Source organism: Erigeron canadensis, chromosome 8 (genome assembly GCF_010389155.1).
Source record: "Erigeron canadensis isolate Cc75 chromosome 8, C_canadensis_v1, whole genome shotgun sequence".
NCBI lineage: Eukaryota > Viridiplantae > Streptophyta > Magnoliopsida > Asterales > Asteraceae > Erigeron > Erigeron canadensis.
Window position 1 is genome coordinate 5,900,850 of NC_057768.1, and position 21,975 is coordinate 5,922,824.

Consider the following 21,975-nt stretch of genomic DNA (forward strand, 5'->3'; position numbering starts at 1 on the left):
ATAGTCATTCATTTTTAAGCTAATTACGACCTTTTTGCTTTTTATAAATGAATGTAGCGACGGGGGAGTAATACTTAATAATACATCATTAGTAGTAGTGAAGGTGTGAAAATGATAAACCAATATATGCAAGACATAACGTGTAGTTGGCTATGGGAGACGTCTATGAGGGCGTATGCCCACTTTCTAGAAGAACGAAAGTCCAGTTTAAACTTGTATTGTTGCAACTAATTATATTAATATTTACATGTTAAGAACGCATAATATAGCCGAAAACTATAATATCATAATATAATATTTGATAGTCATTGAACATGATATTAGATCTATTGACATTTGTGAGTTTAATACTTTTTATATTTCTGGTTTCCATATGAAAACATATGCTTTGTTTCGTTTGAAGAACCACCTTATGTAATTTAGAGATAGCTAGATTAAATGTTTGAAAATGCATTAAATAAGAATCTAAAATTTCTATAGTATGTAAACGCAAACTAATCCAACAAATTGTCTTGACTTTCTGTTGGGTTATTTGAAAAATTCGGAATGACTGTATTTTTTCAAACAAGCCCTCGTCAATGTGTTTTGCAATAAAGGAAATGAAGACAACAAGCTTCATGTGGATGTCAAATAGATCAAAAACAAATCGAATGTAATTTTAGTTTCTAAGCCTTTTTGTTCTTGATTAGCTACTTGTACTCCTAGTACCTTACTAGCTAGCTTATTCTAATAAAATGGACTGTTCGGAAAAAATATCACTACAAATAATGTTGCATTTGTTCACACTTTTAGTTAGCGTGAACAAATTAAAAAAAATTTCACGCTTTTATGTGTGTAAAAATATATATAATTAAAAGTGTTTAGAAATTTATCCATACTAAAAAGTGTGTAGAATTAAATATTCACACTTTTTGTGTGGTCTTTCATAATTATTTTGTAACACCGCATTTGTTTATGCTACCTTTTTACAGAGCCGGTCCTAAAAATTCGGATACTAGGGGCTAGTGTTCAAAAGTTTGCCCATGTCAAAAACTTTAAATAACATGACAAAGGTATTTTTTTTAAGGGTTTGAAACCTAGTCTAACTAGGTGCCTCGTCATCACGTCGGTTTTATATTAAATAAATTAAAAGTTACAAATTTACAATTTAAGAGGTGAAAATTAAATTAAAATTAAAATACACAAATCACCTAGAATAATACCTAAGTGTATTTGTCATAATCTAAACATTTAATTAATATAGGCTTTATTTATTAAACTATATACAAAGCAAAAATGTAAAAAGAAATCAAAAGTCATAGATAGATATCACTGAATAAGGCAAAAAATTCAAAAAAAGTTTGCTTTTGTCACTAATTAATTTGGTGGGTTTATCTTTTGTCCGTTTCCAATTTTGTAGTTTCCAGCTTTATATAATTCCATTTAATTTATAATGGGCAACTAGCAATGAGCTATTAATATTGGTCACAGATTTAAAAAAAACCAATAACATGAACCTACTATATATACTACTAGTATGGACTAAGCCCGTTGCCCCCAAGAAGTTTTGTTGCTATGGGCTTGTGCCCACTTAGCCCACTAGCAGGGCCGGCACTGCCTTTTTAGTTAGTGTGAACAAATGGGATGTTACAAAATAATTATGAATATTCACACTGAAAAGTGTGAACTTTTAATTTTACACACTTTTATATAGTGTGAAGAAATTTCTACACATCTTTACTTTTACACACATAAAAACGTGACAAAATTTTTAATTTGTTAACACTAACTAAAAGTGTGGACAAATGCAATATTATTTGTAGTGTGCATTCGAATTGCTATGAATGTATATTAAACTTCAACTATATTGATGATGATGTGATGTTGGCTACATATAGAGCTTGTTTGAGATTGCGTTATAAAGTAATTATCTGATTATTACGTCTGTAAAACGTAAATAATCTAAAAAAGTGTTTGTACGTAAAAGTGATTATTGGCTATAAAAACGCAATTTTGGAGAAGCATGTACCTACATTCTTTTTCAAAATGTAGTTTTGAAAACACATAATTTATTTTAAAAACGTAGATATTGTTTTTAATCGCAATACCAAACACCCCATAGACTCTTATAATTACAGCTATAAAATAAAAGGTTTTAATTGCCTAAAAAAATCACGACCTTTCACAAGCTACATTCATATTTTTTGCATCATAATGTTATTGTGTATGACAATTGTTAGAATCTGTCAAGTTGCTCAACGACACTAATGGCGTGAAAACTGTAGGTTATAAACTTATAATATATACTTGGAACAACTAATTTTTCCTTTTTTTGTATTTCCCTTTAGGTGTGTCTTCTATTTTTTCAAATTTTTTTTTTTTTAATAAAAACCTATTCCAAAAAGAAATTTTTTTTAAAAAATCATATGGGTTACGTGTTGAAACTTATGGATAAAGGACATGTGTTGCCTTTATCCATTTTAAAGGGATTGTTACCAAACGCATATTGAAATCATATGGATTTGATAGACGACGATCCAAAAAATGGTGGTTGTTGAATACAGTACGGGCGTAGCCCTTAATTTGTAAGGGCTAAACTTTAAAGATGGTTTTTAATGGTTCTCATAGTTTACCATTATTTTGATTTTCACTTGATCACTTCGATCACTAAGTTTAATTTCGTTAAATGTGGTTACGTATGAATCTAATTAATTGACTATTAATTCGTATTCAAGACCAAGTGGAATACACTGCGAATCTTCGTTACTGTCTGGAAACGTGATGGTTGCTTTTATTTTTATCGAAAAATCGACTTTCTTGACTGTAAATATAACATAGTCAGCAAAATTTGGTCAAACATTGATGTTCCAAATGTTTAATAGAAAACATAAACTAAATTTCATTAGTTAGTGTCGGCTCACCCTCACCTTATATATCTTCATATGTATATAAACTCATGTAACTCATTTGTCCTAGCAAAACTATCATAACTTATAAAACAGTAGTCACAGAACGAAACAAAAAAAAAAAAATGGAAAACTTTACAAGAAGCCTTTCAAGAAGTCTTTCGAGAAGTGTTTCAAGTTCTGTTGACGCAAATCGAGTGTGGAGGAGATCGACATATGGAGGTACGTTCGATGGTGGGAGAAGCATAAAAACTTTCCATCTTGGGGAGGTCGACAACGACCATGGCTCCGCAATTAGAAAGATCAAGAATATGTTTAGCAGCTTCACTAACTCTAAAAAAAGTGGCAAACATACTTCAAAGGCGAAAAGATCATCCAAGATTGCTAGTACGGAAGATGAGTTTCAAAACAGATTAATTTCTGAAATTTACAAGAACATGTCGTCTAGTCATGAACTGGCCAGTTAAGTTCTAGCTAGAAACAGCTAGTTAGACACCAAATAAATTTAATAATTTGGCTATGGAAAATTCATTAAATGTATTTTCTTATTTGAAATTGTTAGCACCAAATTAAATTTTGGATTCCAGTAAATTAACGAGCTGTAATTGTATAGTATGGTTTTAATAAATATATATGCTTGATTGTTCGCGAAGATCCGTGTAAATATATAACATTTCTCCCTTCCGCAAAATCAGATTTCGAATTTTTCAAGATATGGCTTTGATGAACTGTTATGAAAGTAGTGACTAAGGAAAAATAATTAAAATTTCCGCTCATCAAGCCAACTTTGCTCTCTTTGGGAGGTGAAATAGCAGCGGTTGAAAGCGGATAGACCGCATAAAAGATATATTTATATATACACTAATACACACGGTTACAGGATTCGGTTATGATGTTTGTGTTGGAACCACGTTAGTGTGACCGTCACTGATCATGTGTCATTCCTGATATGATAATTGACGATAATGAAATCCCTATGTCCAAGTAAATATTCGATGGACGTATTTACTCTTAAAGACATATTATAGGGTTTCCCATTAGGTGATTGGACTTGAGAGGACTAATGAGGCACGAATTAAACACCAGAGGGACTTAATATGAAAATACTCTCCTTATATATAGAGAGAGTAATTAACCCTAATTTAGGGTTAATCACAACGAAATACACAGCCCCCCATATCAAATAATTCGTCCATCTTCTCTGTTGAATTCATTAGAACAGAATTCCTCACTCCATCCTAAATCAATCATCTTATTTTGGGAACCCGAAATCAATGGCAAATATGTTTAATGCCTTTACAGGTTCCTCTGGATCTCACGGTACGTGTATATTACGAATTGAATCATGTTATATTTCAACATGTGGTATCAGAGCAGGTTGCGAATCTATCACTTGATTTGATTCGTTTTCGTACCCTAATTCGCGAACTGAAGAAAGCAGAAGCTTAAATTCGTATGCTTCTTACGAACTTAAAGTTCGTTAGAACTCTAACTTTGTGAGAACTTCCTTACGAACTCTAAGTTCGTAAACAAAATCACTAAGTTCGTAAGAACACTCTAAGTTCGTAAGGCTTATATGTGTACAAAACAGAACTTCTGCTCATCTTCGCACTTACTTCCTCACGAACTTACCTTATTTTCATAAGCTATCTTCGTTGCTTATTTTCGTAAGCTATCTTCGTTGCTTATGTAAGTAAGCTATCTTCGTTGCTTATGTTCGTAAGCTATCTTCGTTGCTTATGTTCGTAAGCTATCTTCGTTTGCTACTTACGAAGATAGTTAACTACTTACGAAGTTAATCACTACTTACGAAGATAGTTAACAACTTACGAAGATAGTCAACTACTTACGAATTTAATCACTACTTACGAAGTTAATCCTTATTACGAACTTACCTATCTTCGTACAATGCTTATTTTCATGGATTACTGATTAACTTAGTTGATTATCAGCACGGCCCCAGCCAGGGGCTCTGCCCCTTGGACCCCGCTCCCAGGGGTGCTGCCCCCGGACCCCCGTAGTGTGTGGGGGCTTCACACAAATGTACATGGTTTCATCATCTGTGCCCAAAGGTCAGATGTGATTCTCATGGTGTGTTCTTTTCCTTTTAGATAATGAACACTAAGTATATTGATTCTGCCCAAAGGTGATTTAATATACTCTGTGTGCTGAAAGGAACATTTTTCATGCATAAGATACACGATTCTTAATTTTGTGCCCAAAGGTCAAAAGATAAGCGTTGTGACGCATGAACCTAATGCTCATGTGTACTTAGATATTAGTTACTTCTGCCCAAAGGTGATGTAAATCTAAGTAGAGCCTTATGTTAACTTATTGTTTTGGTGTTTACAATAAGTTACCTATCACTAGCTTCATTAGTATAGTGGTCTTAGTCTCATTACTTCAGGAACATTACTTTAGCCTCTTACGTAAGGAACATTATTGTTAGCCCTTAGTTAAGTTTAGGCATTACTTTAGTTCCATTAGTTTTAAAGATATTACTTAGTCTGCCTTAGATAGCTAATTATGTCACTATAATCTCATTGCCCTTAGTTTTAGGCATTACGTTATTAATCTTCTATTACTTGTATCCTAAATCTATATCCTCCTTAATTCCACTGTAGTACCTCCCATTGGCATCCAGCCACTTACCGGTGAAAACTATGCTTCATGGAAAGATCAGTTAGATCTTACTCTAGGGTACTATGACCTGGACTACGTCATTCGTCATGATGAACCCGCTGCCATTACTGCAACCTATACTGCAGAGCAGATAGCGGCATTTGAGAAGTGGGACAAGGCGAATCGCTTGTCACTTATGACGGTCAAGAGCTCTATTCCTCTTGGTCTCCGAGGAGCTATTCCCGAGTCTGATAAAGTGAAAGATTACCTCAAATCTGTTGAGGATTACTTCAAGGGATCGTCTAAAGCACATGCAAGCAGCTTAATGCTAAAGATGCTTACTCTGAAATACGATGGAAAAAGCGGTGTCCGTGAACACATAATGAAAATGAGCGACATGGCGAACAAGCTTAAGACTCTCGAAATGGAAGTCTCTGACAACTTTCTTGTGCATTTCATAATGACATCATTGCCTGCTCAATTTGATGCCTTCAAGATTAACTATAATGCTCAGAAGGACAAATGGAAGATGAGTGAACTGATTGCAATGTGTCAACAAGAAGAAGATCGACTTAAGCTCGAGCAACCTGAAGCTGTTCACCTTACTACCACTGCTAATTCCAAGAAGAGGAAGGGTAACAACAGTAACAAGAATGGAAAGAAAGCTTAAAAAATGAGCCCTGGTGCAGTTGCCTCTAGCTCTAATGCCTTGAACATCAAGTGTAAGTTTTGTCGTACTCAAGGGCACATTCAGAAAGAGTGTCCTAAGTTCAAGGAATGGCTAGCTAAGAAAGGTAACGTACTTTATGTAATATTTGATTCTTTTACTACTGATGTTCCTGTTAATACATGGTGGGGTGATTCTGGTTCTATGGTCCATGCGACTAACTCAATGCAGGGATTCCATACAATCCAGAAGCTACGAAAGGGCCAAAGAAAACTTAGAGTTGGAAGTGGTGATCTTTTAGATGTCGAAGCCATGGGAACTTATATTTTACATATGAGTACTGGAAAATGTATTAGACTATTAGATACCTTATATGTACCGAGAATTACTCGGAACCTCGTACTATTTCTAAACTAGACATTGAAGGTTTTGTAATAATTCTTGGTTTCGGCAAGATTACTATTACTCTTAATAATGAATTGCTTGGTCGTAGTTTCTTGGATGGAATGCTGTATAAATTAGAACTAGATCATAATTTCTCACAATCTTTGTTGTCTTTTAACGTTGATGATATAGCTAAGACAAAGACAAAATCACTTAAGCAACAAGAGAATTCCTCCATGTTGTGGCATAAACGTCTTGGCCACATCTCACGAGATCGCATGACACAACTCGTAAAGGATGGAATCTTACCATCTCTTGACTTTAGTGATTTTGAAACATGTATTCAATGTCTCAAAGGCAAAATGGCTAAAGGAAATAAGAAAGGAGCCACAAGAAGTTCCAACTTGTTGGAAATAATTCATACTGATATTAGTGGCCCCTATCCCGCTTCCATTAAAGGACATACTTCATTTATTACATTTATTGATGATTATTCACGTTATATGTACCTTTATTTGATTAAGGAAAAGTCTGAATCCTTACAAACTTTTACTGATTTTAAAACTTTGGTTGAAAACCAACTTGAACGAAAAATAAAAGTTGTAAGATCAGATAGAGGAGGTGAGTATTATGGTAGACATACTGATGTTGGTCAAGCCGCTGGTCCTTTCCATGACTTTTGTAAGGAACATGGCATAATTAACCAATACACCATGCCTAGTTCTCCTCAACAAAATGGTGTTGCTGAAAGGAGAAATAGAACTCTAATGGACATGGTGAGAAGTATGCTTGCCAACACTAACTTACCTACTTTCCTTTGGACCGAGGCCTTAATAACAGCCGTTCATATTCTCAATAGAGTTCCTTCTAAATCTGTCCCTAAAACTCCTCATGAGATCTGGACAGGGAACCACGTTAGTGTGACCGTCACTGATCATGTGTCATTCCTGATATGATAATTGACGATAATGAAATCCCTATGTCCAAGTAAATATTCGATGGACGTATTTACTCTTAAAGACATATTATAGGGTTTCCCATTAAGTGATTGGACTTGAGAGGACTAATGAGGCACGAATTAAACACCAGAGGGACGTAATAGGAAAATACTCTCCTTATATATAGAGAGAGTAAATTAACCCTAATTTAGGGTTAATCACAACGAAATACACAGCCCCCCATATCAAATAATTCGTCCATCTTCTCTGTTGAATTCATTAGAACAGAATTGATCACTCCATCCTAAATCAATTATCTTATTTTGGGAACCCGAAATCAATGGCAAAAATGTTTAATGCTTTTACAGGTTCTTCTGGATCTCATGGTACGTGTATAGTACGAATTGAATCATGTTATATTTCTAACAGTTTGGACGCAATCGATTCCGGTGTCAATAATTGTTGATTTTTGTTGCCTCGCACAAATTGCGGCTCAAGGGTAAAAAGTAAAATAAGGACTTTAGCCACCAAATTCTGATATTATCTATGCTTGTTTTAAAAAACTTAAATAACTCTATGCTTGTCGACTATGTCACGATAAAAGTAAACTTTTTAATAAAAAAAATTATAAAATGGTTTGCTATTTTCCTTTTCCACTCTCTTTCTTTTTTTCTTCTACCTACATTGTCTTTTATCTCATTATGTCATTACCTTCTTGAATAATTTGTTTTATTATCTGTAGTTCTTTACAATTAATCATCATCTTTACGTTTTAAGAAGAACCATAAAGTTAGAATTTACTCCCAATTCATATGTCTATGTCTATGGGTATGGTACTCGCGTAATGCGGCTGAGATGACGGTTGTGTAATTGTGACGACAAATGATGATGGTGGTGGGGACGTCAAATGTTGCAGGTAATTGATGTAAAAGTGTTTGATTTAAAATTAACGGATATTAGAAATATTTTATAATATAAAAGATTGATAATGTAATTTAATATTAACTGTTGATAATGATTTAATTAATTAAGTGTAGTTTGGTCAATTCAGATGTCTAATTTTTCTTAACTTTCAATATGAGTCTATAGTTATATATAGTAGTATAGAAGTATCGATATGTATATATGTGTTTCTCTTGAAAAAAAAATCCAAAAGCTATGCTTATTTTATTAATTTGCTTTTACAGTTATATAATTGATTTAAATCAAATATAGATTAGTTTATTAAAGGTAATTTGGTCAATTCGTATGTGTCATTTTTTAAAATTTTAACATGAAGTATATAATTTTTATATAGTAGTATAGATATGTATATATGTGTTTTTCTTAGACAAAATTCCAAATATATGCTTGAATTATTAATACGCTTTCACAATTATATAATTTAGTTGTTTTTTTAAAAAAAATATATAAGTCTTTCTTACTAATTAATAAATTAAAATCCAACACATTTGTCTTATATGTGGGTGGTTGCGAACTGACTTGAATGCATTTTTAGCGTAGAATTGTTTACTTTTAGGCGGTTCATCTATGTGGCTGATTTTGACCATGACACACATGTTCTTTTGAAACTGCTGTTTACAACAGTTGGACCTCGTTTTTGTTGCAGCACACAGTTGTTGGCCATTTCAAGAGTTTGTAATGCAAGACAAACAAAAAACTCTTTTTACTAGCCACCAATTGTATTTGTAAATTATCAAAATGATGTAACAATTTGGATTGTTCTTTCGGATCTAAAGTTATTATCTCAACCGGCCGTTATGATACAACTTGTCTACTTAGCCCCTGATTTGTGTTACATGACTAACAAAACTGTGTAGATGCTGAAATACTTTTCCATGAGTAAGGGTGAAGGGAGTGAGTGAGAAAGATGAGAGGGAGATGGGAGGGAACTCGTGAGCTCGGAGTGAACTCGGCCACCACTGCAACGAGTTGGAGCGAGCAGGTGGGAGGGCGAGTTGGAAGCTCGCTAAAGGTTGGGAGGGAGATGAGGGAAGAAGGACTAAATGTGTAACATTTCAAATGGTCATGTGATCGTTACAGCTTGGGGTGTAAGAAATGAATCGAAAAACCGAAAAACTGGTCCGAACCGCGTAATCCAAAACCAAAAAAGTCAAAACCAGAGAAAACCGAAAACAAAAAAACCGATGTGTAATAGTTCGGTTACAGTTTTCAATATTCATTACTCGCGATTAACCTAACCGAACCGAATTTTGATATATACCTACATATAATCATATATATGTATATTTACATATGTATGTATTACATGAATACATCATTTTCACATCTATTTAGCTAATTTTTTGTATTTGTTGTCTAAAATATTAACAATTTGACTAACTTTCTTTCACAATCTATGATTAATTTTGGATATTTTAAGTAATTTTTTTATATATATACTCTTTTTAAGAAAAGTTGTTAACTTTGTTTAAAATATTTATCAAAAATATTAATAATATCATATAGAAGACATTTTAAGTAGTTAATTATGATACTCCTAAATAGAAACTTGCATTGCATAATGTATATTTATTTATAAAACAAAATATTAATATAGTTGAATAACTATTATACATAGAAAAATTAATTAAAACAATGTAAATGACTATTATAATTGAAAACTTAAACTTTATATTAACATAACTTTAGTAAATGGTTAACTGAAAATAATACCGAAATTAACCGACTTTTTCGGGTAACCGATTTGCGGGTAACCGAAATTAACGGTTCAAAATTTCTAACTAACCGAACCGAACCAAAACCCGAAAAACGGTTCGAAATTTCTAGCTAACCGAACCAAACTGCTTACAGCCCTAGTTACAGCGATTGAAGGTTTGAAGTTGCATGCGCCAGGGACTGAAGTTGTTAACCGGCTGAAACTTTTTTTTTTTCTAATTCTCGTAGATGGTTGAATTCCACCTTCCAAAAACACAATCAAACCTCATTTTTACTCTATATTTTTTCAATTCAAATACAAACAATAACTTAGTTTCATCATATAGATCCAATATCTTCATCATCGTCGTCTGAAGAGATTTCATCGTCATCACGGTCGACAAGATTATTAACAGCGTGCACGCGTGTATTATATTGCGCAACATGATTACGAGGGACAATGGAATGACAATATCACAGGTTCGTATTGGGGATTCGCGAACTCAACCGGTTTATAACCATGACGCAGTGGATGGGATACGAAGTGAAAAAGTCTATCATCATTTTTGATATGATTTTACAAAGCACATTAGGAGACAAGATATTCTTCCCATTCCCCTCAATTCTGCGTCGGACATGTCATCAAGTTTCTTCAGTCGGACATGTCATCAAGTTTATTCATAAACATGGCTATGTCCGACATCATTGCTTTTCATTGTAGAATAATTATTTTAATAGTTAGATGCCAAAGTCTATCTCCTATCTTTTGTCTCATGTGCAGCTCAATTTTTTTTTTTTAAACCCAAGGAACAACAACCACATCTTTTTTTATTAATATACTTTTTTTTAATCTATGATTATCTGAAAGTAAGATTGTAAATTAATACCTATCTGACACACATCTCTATTAAAAATGGTAAAATTGTAAAGATTATTATTAGAATTATTGTTAATGTATTTTTAGTTTATTATTAATGTACTATTTTTTTATTATTAATGACTTGTTACATTTATTAGTAATATCTTTGTATTAAAATATTATTTAATATAAGACAGTTAATAAAAATACTTTGTAAAGGTAGGTTTTCATATCCGTTAATAGCTCTAAGCAACCGTTTTTTTCAGGGGAGTTCGCTCGATTCAAAGATTGGTCCGACTCGTAATTCACTTTTGATTATGCATTTTGCATTTTTGGATGATTCCGCGTTCAAAACTGCTTAAATTTGATGAAATTATGAAAACTGATGTGGCGTTGAGGTGACATTCTGAATGGTTCCACATCTTGCATCCATACTTGATGCTCTAATCTTGCTAGAGATTAGCATGGATCAGTAATTATTTGTCAAAACAATCGGTGACCTAAGACTTGGGTTGTCTTGTTCTGAATCGGGTCTTTTATGCTTATTTCATTTCAGTGAGTGATGTCATATCTTCAAGCATTACTTCGTAAGCTACTTGAACCATTCTTGTGAAACGAATCAGAAAATCAAAATAAATGTTCGTTGAAGTGCACTTAACTTTATGTAGCGGGAATATTATCCCAACATCTAACATATTCAGATATTGTGTTTTGAGGCGCTACATATATAATTTATTTCAATCTTTCTTTTTTTGTTGTATACTCGTATTATTTAAGGATAACTGCAGAAAATAAAATTGAACTTTATTCGATTTCATGAAATTAACATTATCTTTGAAAGTTTTACTTTTTAGAAAGCATCTTTTGTTTATTAGCTAGAAAAAGTAACATCTGACTTGGTAACCTACTGACGTGTCATTTTGATTTTTAATTCACGGAATTATAAATGAACTTTGGATGAATTCACAGAATTAGCAATACTATTATTTTAATTAATTAATTAATTAATTAATAATAATAGTAATAGTAATAATAATAATAAAAACAACTTTTAAAAATAGTAATATAATAATAATATTTTAATTAAGTTGTAAGTAAATTTATCTATTAGATTTATTTTAAAATTATAAAGTAATTATTCACTGTATTATTATTATTACTATTTATAAAAGTGCTTATTATTATTATTATTAGATAAAATAATAATATTGTTAATTCTGTAAATTCATCTAAAGTTCATTTCTAATTCCGTGAATTAAAAATCAAACTGACACGTCAGCATGTTACCAGGTTAAATGTTACTTTTTCTAGCTAATAAACGAAAGATGCTTTCTAAAAAGTAAAGTTTTCAAAGGATATTGTTAATTTCGTGAAATCGAGTAAAGTTCGTTTCTATTTTTTTTTAGTTATCCCTATTATTTAGGTATAGATCTAAATATGTGAATTTAGAAATACTTTATCAAAAGTAAACATTTTATAAAGTCAAAAAACTAATGCACAATATTGTTCTTTCATTTGTCGACATCGATATCACTTCCCTGAGGAAAGTTAGTTTGAGAACCATAAAAAAAAAAAGAACGCGAGAACCAATCCTGACCATTGATTTTGATCTTGATGATATTTAATTTTCTCTCTCCTCATTTTCACCTAATTCATTCAAATGGTTTTATCTCACAAACCGTACATCGTTAAACGAAAAAAAAAGCACGAGTAGTCTTAAAATTTCGTGCTCTTTCATTAGAGATGCGACTTGATATACTTTTGACAAACTTTTAAATTTCGATTTTTTTTTTAATTTTTTTTTTAGCGATAATCCTACACATGTGTAGGATGTATATCCTACCCATGTGTAGGGCGTCCTACACATGTGCAGGACATGTGTATGGTATACATCATGCACATCCTACACATGTGTAGGTTATACATCCTACACATGTGTAGGTATGTCCTACACATGTGCAGGTAAAAAAAAAAATTCGAAAAAAAAAAAATTTTTTTGAAATTTAAAAGTTTGTCAAAAGTATATCAAGTCGCATCTCTAATGAAAGAGGACGAAGTTTTAAGACTACCCATGGTTTTTTTTTCGTCTAACGATGCACGGTTTGTGAGATAAAACGTTTTGAAAAATTTGGATGAAAGTGATGAGAGAGAAAAAAGAAGATGAGATGTGTGGCCCAGATTGGTTCTCGCGTTCTTTTTTTTTATGGTTCTCAAAATAACTCACCCCATATCTCAATTTTCGAAACATCATATATATATATATACACACACACACACATATATATAGGGTGAGATATTTTGAGACCACCTCTTATTTTAGGACCAACTAGGACCATTGATTTTTGTACACCATCATCATCTATTACGATATACAAGACTTTTTTTTGTAAAAACACTAATACTTTTCGGCGACGGGCCCACCAGAAAATCATGTCTTACACATGTGTAAGTTAACTTACACATGATTTTTCTATGGGTCCGTTGCTGGAAAGTCTTAGTGTTTTTACAAAAAAGTCTTGTATATCGTAGTAGATGATGATGGTAGTGTGTAAGTTACGAAAATCAATGGTCCTTTTTTGGACTTTTTTTAGTTGGTCTCAAATTATCTTTTCCCTATATATATATATATATATATATATATATATATATATATATATATATATATATATAGTGAAAAGTTATTTTGAAAACCCTTTTTTTGCGAGAACTTTTGAGAACTTTTCAAATCAACCCAACTGATAATTATTTTTTACATGAAAATTGTTTTTTGATTGTTTTCTGAATAACTTATGTGTAATTTTGAAGTTTATAATTGTGTAGGGGCATGAATTATCATCCGTTATACAATTATGTGGAGATTTGGATTCTTGATCACAGGTGCACGAATATTGCTATGATTACATGTGATCGACTTGCATACATGTGATCATAGCAATATTTATGCACATGTGATCAAGAATTCAAATCTCCATATAGTTGTATAACGGATGATAATCCATGCCTCCACACAATTATAAACTTCAAAATTACACATAAGTTATTCAGAAACCAGTTAAAAAACAATTTTCATGTAAAGAACAATGATCGATTGAGCTTGATTTTAAAAGTTCTCAAAGATTCTCTAAAAAAAAAATGTTCTCAAAATAATTTTACTATATATATATATATATATATATATATATATAGGTTTGTCGACCCTCCAAAAATTTGTCAATAATAGCATACGAATATTTTTCTATGGCACAAGTAGTTTGAGCATCTTTTTCAAAGATATTAGAAAATGTGTTGGACAATATATTACACAAATGACGGTAATATATGTATTAATAAAAATGGTTTTATAATACTAAAAAAATCTATTAGCAAGAAATTAATAGTGTAAGTAGGAATAAATGGAGATTTAATATAAAATATTACCACCTATAACTAAGCTAACTAGATTATCAACCCTCGTAATACGCGGGCGAATATATATAACTAATGACATGTTATTCTTTTATAATATCAAATATTGACACATTTAGATAAAAAGATGTTGAAAATAGTGAGTTTAACGAAATTAGTTTACAACATCTCCCCTTAATCCCTAAAAGAATTACATCCTCTCTTTTACATTAATAACTTACACTATTTGTCAAAATACATTGTAAAACATTTGTTTCCTTTTTTTCCCGATTAAGTTGTTGATAAACCCAAAATACTTTTACTTTTTATTCACTATTTTAAACTTTATTATTTATGGTAGTTTTATAAAACTGTAAACTTTCTCATGGTGTAAGAAGTTTTGAACTTGTGACCATGCCTTTTGTAGACAATGTGTTTACCAATTCTTCTTTGGAAGAGTTGGTAAAAGAAAAGGTTAACTTTGAAATTCATATTGATAAAAATTGTAAACTTAAATTATATATTTATCAATTTAAGACCCAAGATATATTTGAAATTAGATAACGTCTTTTCTAAATTATAAAACAAAAAAGTTTTTAGCACAATATCAATCTTAAAAATAAAAGAAAGAAAGAAAAACTAAACTAATCATCATAGCCTCACATATCACTACGTATTTCTCAACAAATATTAATGATTTTTTAATGACATAATATATTTATCCTAATATATTATGTGAGTATCGAACTTATGACCATCACTTTTACCAACTCTTCTTTGGAGGAGTGGCAAAAATAAATGTTAAGTTTGAAATTCATTTTATAAGAAATGTAATCTTAAATTTATACACTTATCAATTTAAGACACAAGATATATTTGAACTTTATAACTAAATCAAATTTTATTGATTATCAATTTCATTATTAAATTATGAAAAATCAAGTAATTAACAAATAAAGTCTGTTTTTTCTTTCCATTCATAATGTTACGTACATTAATGAATTGAACTTAAATTATATTTTGTAATTTGTGAGTATTATTAATAGTAATTAGCAATCCAAATAAAGTTAGTAATGTCATCAAAACAATCCAAAGGTTAAAACTTAAAATTATTTTTAATCCAAAGGTTAAGGTTTTTTCAAAAAATATTTTAAGATGCTCTTTTATACTTATTGTTAAATTCGTATATATATAATTCAATTAATTCAAGTCAAGCTTACACATTGCTATTGCCCAAAAGCCTTGTTGTAACGGCATTTGCCTTCATATATATCTTTCTGACTATATATAGAAGGAATATATGGACACATAACATTTTCTCTTCATCTCTCTCTCAATTACAAACACTACATAAAAGAAAAATGGAGAGGTTCACAAGAAGCTTTTCGACTAGCACGGTTGATATTAACAAAAGTTGGAGGAACAAAATCTATGATGAAAAAGTTAATGGAAGTCCGGATCGTCGAAAAGACATGAAGACTGCTACGTTTGGAGAAAGCCACCATGGCCGATTTTGGAAGATTAAGAAGCTGTTTCACTTGGATGGAATTTCAGAAGAAGAAGAGTCAGGGACGACACCGAAGAAAAACAAATCGAAACCTCGTGCGTCATCGAAAATGGCTGGTTCTAGAGATGCATTTGAGACTAGGTTAATGTCTGAAATTTACAAGAATATGTCAGCTTCTCATGAACTAGCTTCGGTATACAAGTAGTTAGTTAATTAATGTGTATATATTGTTTTATTTAATAGTACTACAAATAGAAGGTATGGATTTTGATCCTTCTCGATAATATATCATCTTATTTCACACTTTTACGTGTTTCTCCAAATGTAAGATCAAATTGAGTGATGGAAAATTAAACAATTAATATTTTATTTCACAAGATCGATCGACCATTCACTATGGAATATTGAGACTCGTACGTACCTTGCTTGTGATCGCCTTGATCACCATATACCCCACACCATTACGTGGAACACATGGTTTGACTCATGGTTCGGCTTGTGGTCGAAGTTTGATGTGAGCAACAAGCCTCTAATTTTTTTTGTCAGACTTGTGGTTGATTAGTGATACTTATTAAAATCGCAAAATCCTTTATCCCTAACTAATATAAAATAAATAAATAATGATTTCTCAGACTTGTGGTTGATTAGTAATAAGTTAAAAATATCGTGTAAGATTAGTGGTTAAAAAAGATATCTATCACTTTTTTGATGTAACAGTACTTACTAAAATTAGTTATAGATTTCACATCTACAAGAAGGTTAAGATTCATGTGTTTTCTCAATAACGTCTAAAAATGGATTCTTGCTAGCTAACATATCGTCATATCGATCGCAGGTCACAAATACTTATCACGAAATTTCACGGGGCTTTTTTTTTCTCTTATCAAAGACTAGTATGTTCTATTTTTTTTTTCTTTTATTTTATCATTAACATTGTTTTTGTAGTCAACAATGGTGATCTATCGCGCAGGCCGCAGGGTGTGGATATAGACTAGTGTGTACGCATATTTTTATTGTATAAACATATATGATATATGCATAGTTTATAAAATAATACATTTTTATAAGAGCTCTCTAATCATAAATTAGATTGATAAATGTAATTATACACAAGGAAATAGCTAGATCATAAATTACTTTCATTTATATCTAAAGTAAGAATATTAATTTTGACAGCAAAACCCTATTACTAATGGCTAAATGTTTATTTTATTTAATGAACCAGCCAACCTTTATTGAATGATGCCTCGGCAAATCCATTAAAGTCCAACACTATCAAATCGACTTAGCCTAGCTACCAATCCTACCATATAAACGTTAGTAGGTAGCTAGCTAGCTACGTTTAGCTCCCGATTTAGAAATCATACTAGTCCTAATATCTGTATGATTTACGGTAGCTATATACGGTGTATCATAAAGAAATTATTCGAATATGCATCATACATGATTCGTGAGTATGAAATTAATTAAGGGAAAAGTAAATCGATGAGTGGATAATGATAAATATAATATATGTTTAGTTAGAGTTTTGGATTTATCTTATTTTTTTAGAATCACATCAAAATCAGAACTTATAAGCATAGTGTATTAGTGTATGATAGCTAATAGCCTTGTGACTTCGAAATATAAACTCAAATTTTTGAAGCCTTCATGTTAGTAACTTATTATAATTAATATAAGCAATAGGAATGGAATAATTGAGAAAGAAAGAGAGAATTTATTAATGAAAAAACGATCAATCAAATAAGGTTATAATATCTTTTGTATTAATAAGCCAAAAGTTTATAAATATTGGTTTTTTATAAACATATCCAAGTTGAATGGGAGTATATATATAAGTAATAGAAATGGAATAATTGAGAAAGAAAAAGAGACCATTTATTAGTGAGAAAACGATCAATCAAATAAGATTATAATATTTTTTCTATTAATAAGTCAATAGTTAGAGTTTAGTTCTAAGTCTAATAAAGAAATTGAATTTATATACAACTAAAAAAACTAATTTAACAAAATAAAAAAAATTTTAAAAAAAATCTGTCGATCAAGGATTACGCCACGTGTCATTTTAAGAACATGTCAATCATGTTTTAGTTTATTGGTAGATACTAGCTAGTAGATGAAACTTAAATTTTGAGTTAGATGTTGATGTTGACCATCTTTAACAACAAATTGTTGGTCGATGCGTTTCCACTCCAACACCCCAGACCGGGTTTTTTGCACATCCTTTTTTTTCTTTAACTGGTAACTGTGATATGTATTAATCTCAAAATGACCACCAGTAAGGTACTAGAGTGATCAAAATTAAACCATATAATTAAAGTAATCTAGATAACTAATAAACAACCATATCTAGACTCTTTTCGAATATTTTAAGTGCTAGAAAATAAAAAATGGTTTGAAAAAACTTGTGCTAATTACGGTGACCCAAGACACAAAAAATATCTCATCAACAAAAGCCGAGCCATCGGTTATTACTTCATGATATTTTTGATGTAATTTTACACAAGTTTAATTCGGGGTATACACCAGCTCGAGCCAATTTACAAACCAACTTCAAGACAAATATAACATCAAGATCGAACGGCCTAAACAACAAAAACAATTAACCCACTATCCATTCGGAAAGAGAGTCTGTGATCCATTGTTCCCACGTGAGGAAAGTCTTTTTGTCCTGACTTCTAATCCAATCATACCAATAATTTACGATGAACTGAAACAAGTTGTGAGTGTCTTCTTGAACGTCGTTATGCAAAGCATTATTTCTTAACTTCCACAGCAAGTGCCGCAACCACATAAATAGTATAGCTCGAATCCTATGTCGAAGTTTAACTGGTTTGTCAAGGGTATTAGGAATCGCATATTTAAGCCAAGATGACAAGATATTTCGAATGATACCATTAACTTTACACTTGTCAAATATGTGATCAGCGAATTCAGCCCCATTTTTACAAAGAGGACAATTGATTTACGGTGGTGATGTCAACTCCTTGAAGAAAATGGTTGATCGAGGTAGCAAGGCAATCTCTCCTAAGGCTATCTCCAATGCCAATTAAGGACACCCTTAAGCGTCCTTGAGCTGACACATTATATCCTTATAAATCCTTATACATCCTTATAAATTTTTAAAATCCTATAATTTTATCTCCAACCATACAAACATTTTTACATTATATCCTTACATATCATTTTACCTCGAACTAAAAACAAATATATATTAGGTAAGGACAAGGCATGCCCTTAGGTAAGGGCATCCTTCAAAAAATCTTTAGTTTTAAACAAACTTTAACGGCAAAGGATATCCATGGATATCTAAGGGTAACCCCATTGAAGATAGCCTAACTCCTCATAGAATTTTCAGAGAGGTGATTACATGTAAAAGTGGTTCTGTGTGACTAATGCAACTGTAATAAACTCTGAGTTTACGATATTATTGTTGAGGGTTTTGGCGATATCCAGTTGAAAAAAAAAACTCATACTTTTCCTTTTTAAAAGTAATAAACTATCTTATTCTTATTTTTAAATACTTTTTTCTTCCCATTTTAGTTGTCTACTGTTGACTTTCAAAGTCTTTTGCCTTCAACTTTGACCGTAAGTACTTTTGTTTGTATCATATAATATTTGATGATAGTTATATCATTGAAAAGTTCGTTTAAAATCAAATTGATATATATAATTTATATCAAGTGTTATAGAATATAAACAAAAATATCTGCGGTCAAAGTTGAGACAAAAAGACTTTGAAAGTCAACCAGTGAACAACTAAAATGGGACGGAGAAAATACTTTATTATGTGTTTCCTGTTAGTGTGTTGTATAAACAAGATGATATGCGTTGTGTGTATTGTCAATACACTGTTTGTTTGAGCCATTGGGTTAGACTAGTGGTCAAGAGGTTTTCTATAATGTGATTTCTTTCTAAAGGGTCTCAGGTTCGAATCCTGTCACATGCAAATGTGTCGAGGGAACTTTAGAAATGCTATTCTCACATAACACATTGGGATCGAGTAAACCTTTTAGGGCATTAGCAGGAAACGAACCAGCATAGACGCATTCATATGAGAGGTATTAACCACTTATCCGTTGCAGCTTTTCAAAAGAAATACATTGCTTATTTATTTATATGTGTAGGTATGTATCTAACGTTTTATAATGTTTAAATATATATTAAACTGTACCAATCAAAACGATATAAAAAAGTGTTTTTTGTCTGTTAGGTAGATAATATAAACCAACATATAACCACTGAAGTAATAAAAGATGTTCAAAAAGAAAAAGTAATATTATAAAGAAATGTAAATATCCTAAAACTAAATTATTCTAAGATGCATGACTCACTTCAATCTGACTAAATGATTCGATTTGTTAAAAAATTTGAGAAACAAATTACATCAAAAATTTGAGAAACAAATTACATCAAAGATATTTCACCAATGGGTTTCTTTTCATGAATAGTTTGTTAGAGCTGACGGAAAATTCGATGAAATTTCATCTGTCGAAAATAAATATAGAAAACAAAAAGAATTTTTTCTGAAGTCATTTAAATGTATGCGACGAATTAGACTTTTAAAACAACCATTGGTAGTGGTCAAAGCTTCTAGATGATGATGTAATGTGACATGAATTAAGTCCGCTTTTGTTTACACTACGACATAAATTTATAACAATTCAACTATCATGATCAAACATTGACTACGATGCAACTTACATTTACGATTAATCGATTATATAATTTATGACTAAGATTTTGAATGACAATATGTTAGAAATATGAAATCGCAAAAATGTCCGATAAATGGTAACGCCTAATTAAATCCTATCCATCCTATGTAATCGTGGAAAGGTGCTGATACGAAGTTAATTAGCCTATTTAGTACTGACTGATGTTTTTTAGGCCATCAGGGATAAAGTTTAGAATTTATCCATCTCATACATGTAATTAGGTTATTTAGAGTAGTTAATTTAGAAATTAGAATTAGAGGTAAATTTGTCTTTGAAAAAAAGTCCGACGAATGCGATGATTTACCAAAGTGAAAATCGTGACCAAATTCATAAAGTTATGGTTTTTAGGCCAAATGATTTATGTTTTCAAAGCTAATTCAAAGTTAATACACACCATGTGAAAATTAAACTAATGACGTGTTTATTTTACAAAATGTTTTTCTTAAAAGTGAAATTTATTAAAATAATTTGCACATGTAGAAATTGAATTTAAACGAATGTTTTATTTATCGACAATTCAATAAAGTGATGAATTAAAATTCATCCAACGACGCTAAGGAATGTAACTTTGTTCTAATGAAAAATTGTTTGTATTTTATGAAATTATATTTTCACTTTTTGTTAGCCCAACATGTTAGAAAATAAAAATTATGATACGAATCAAAACAGATTTGTATTGATATAAACACATTAAATAAAGAACAAAAGTGTTCTTACAATTTGAGAATCAAGCATCTCCTAAAAGTGTTACGACCTTAATTCAATTCATCCATAATGAATGTTACAGCCTATTGTCCATATAAATACTAATCCTATAGTTTGATTAGTAATCTAACTAAATAATATACAAGATATCATACCTATAGTTATACAATAGTTTCCTAATCATAATAATAATAAAACTAATCTTATATTTCTAAATAATAATAATATAATCTTCCAGCAGATCCATATCATTACTCCCGCCCCCAAAACACACCTTGTCCTCAGGGTGTGGCTTCAAAAGTTGCTTTAGGTGATTCCCGGATCCCATATTTTGATGTGTAGTATTGCTTTTTGTAGATCATAGGAATGCAGCAAAATAGACCCCGCAATAAGTTGCCATGGACGTCAAAAAATACCATCTCATCCCGTGTCGAATTTGAACTCATACTTTGCTGCAGTTTGGTGATTTGAAACTAACCCCACCCGACCAACAACATCACGACCAGAATGAACCCTCATGAAAGGCTCATCTGCCATCTTCTTACTTGTATGAACAAGAGATCCAGTTGAATAATTATTGCTCTCCTCATATTGGATCTTTAGTAACTTAGTAAGTTGCCCAATCTCCAAAACAACTATATCACTACC

The 21,975-nt window shown here is 31.3% G+C and overlaps 1 protein-coding gene across 1 annotated transcript; it reads left to right on the top strand.

Annotated features, from left to right (window-relative positions):
* Positions 1 to 3,010: 3,010 nt before the first annotated feature.
* LOC122610163 lies at positions 3,011 to 6,177 on the top strand. The gene is made up of 2 exons (XM_043783156.1): positions 3,011 to 3,107; positions 5,510 to 6,177. Exons 1-2 carry the CDS (start codon positions 3,011 to 3,013, stop codon positions 6,175 to 6,177), a joined length of 765 nt encoding a protein of 254 aa, XP_043639091.1.
* Positions 6,178 to 21,975: the final 15,798 nt, after the last annotated feature.

Coding starts and splice junctions, on each gene's coding strand:
- LOC122610163 (XM_043783156.1), top strand. CDS start 3,011: ATGGAAAACTTTACAAGAAGCCTTTCAAGAAGTCTTTCGAGAAGTGTT. Junction 3,108..5,509: donor GAGGAGATCGACATATGGAG/GTACGTTCGATG, acceptor ATTCCACTGTAG/TACCTCCCATTGGCATCCAG.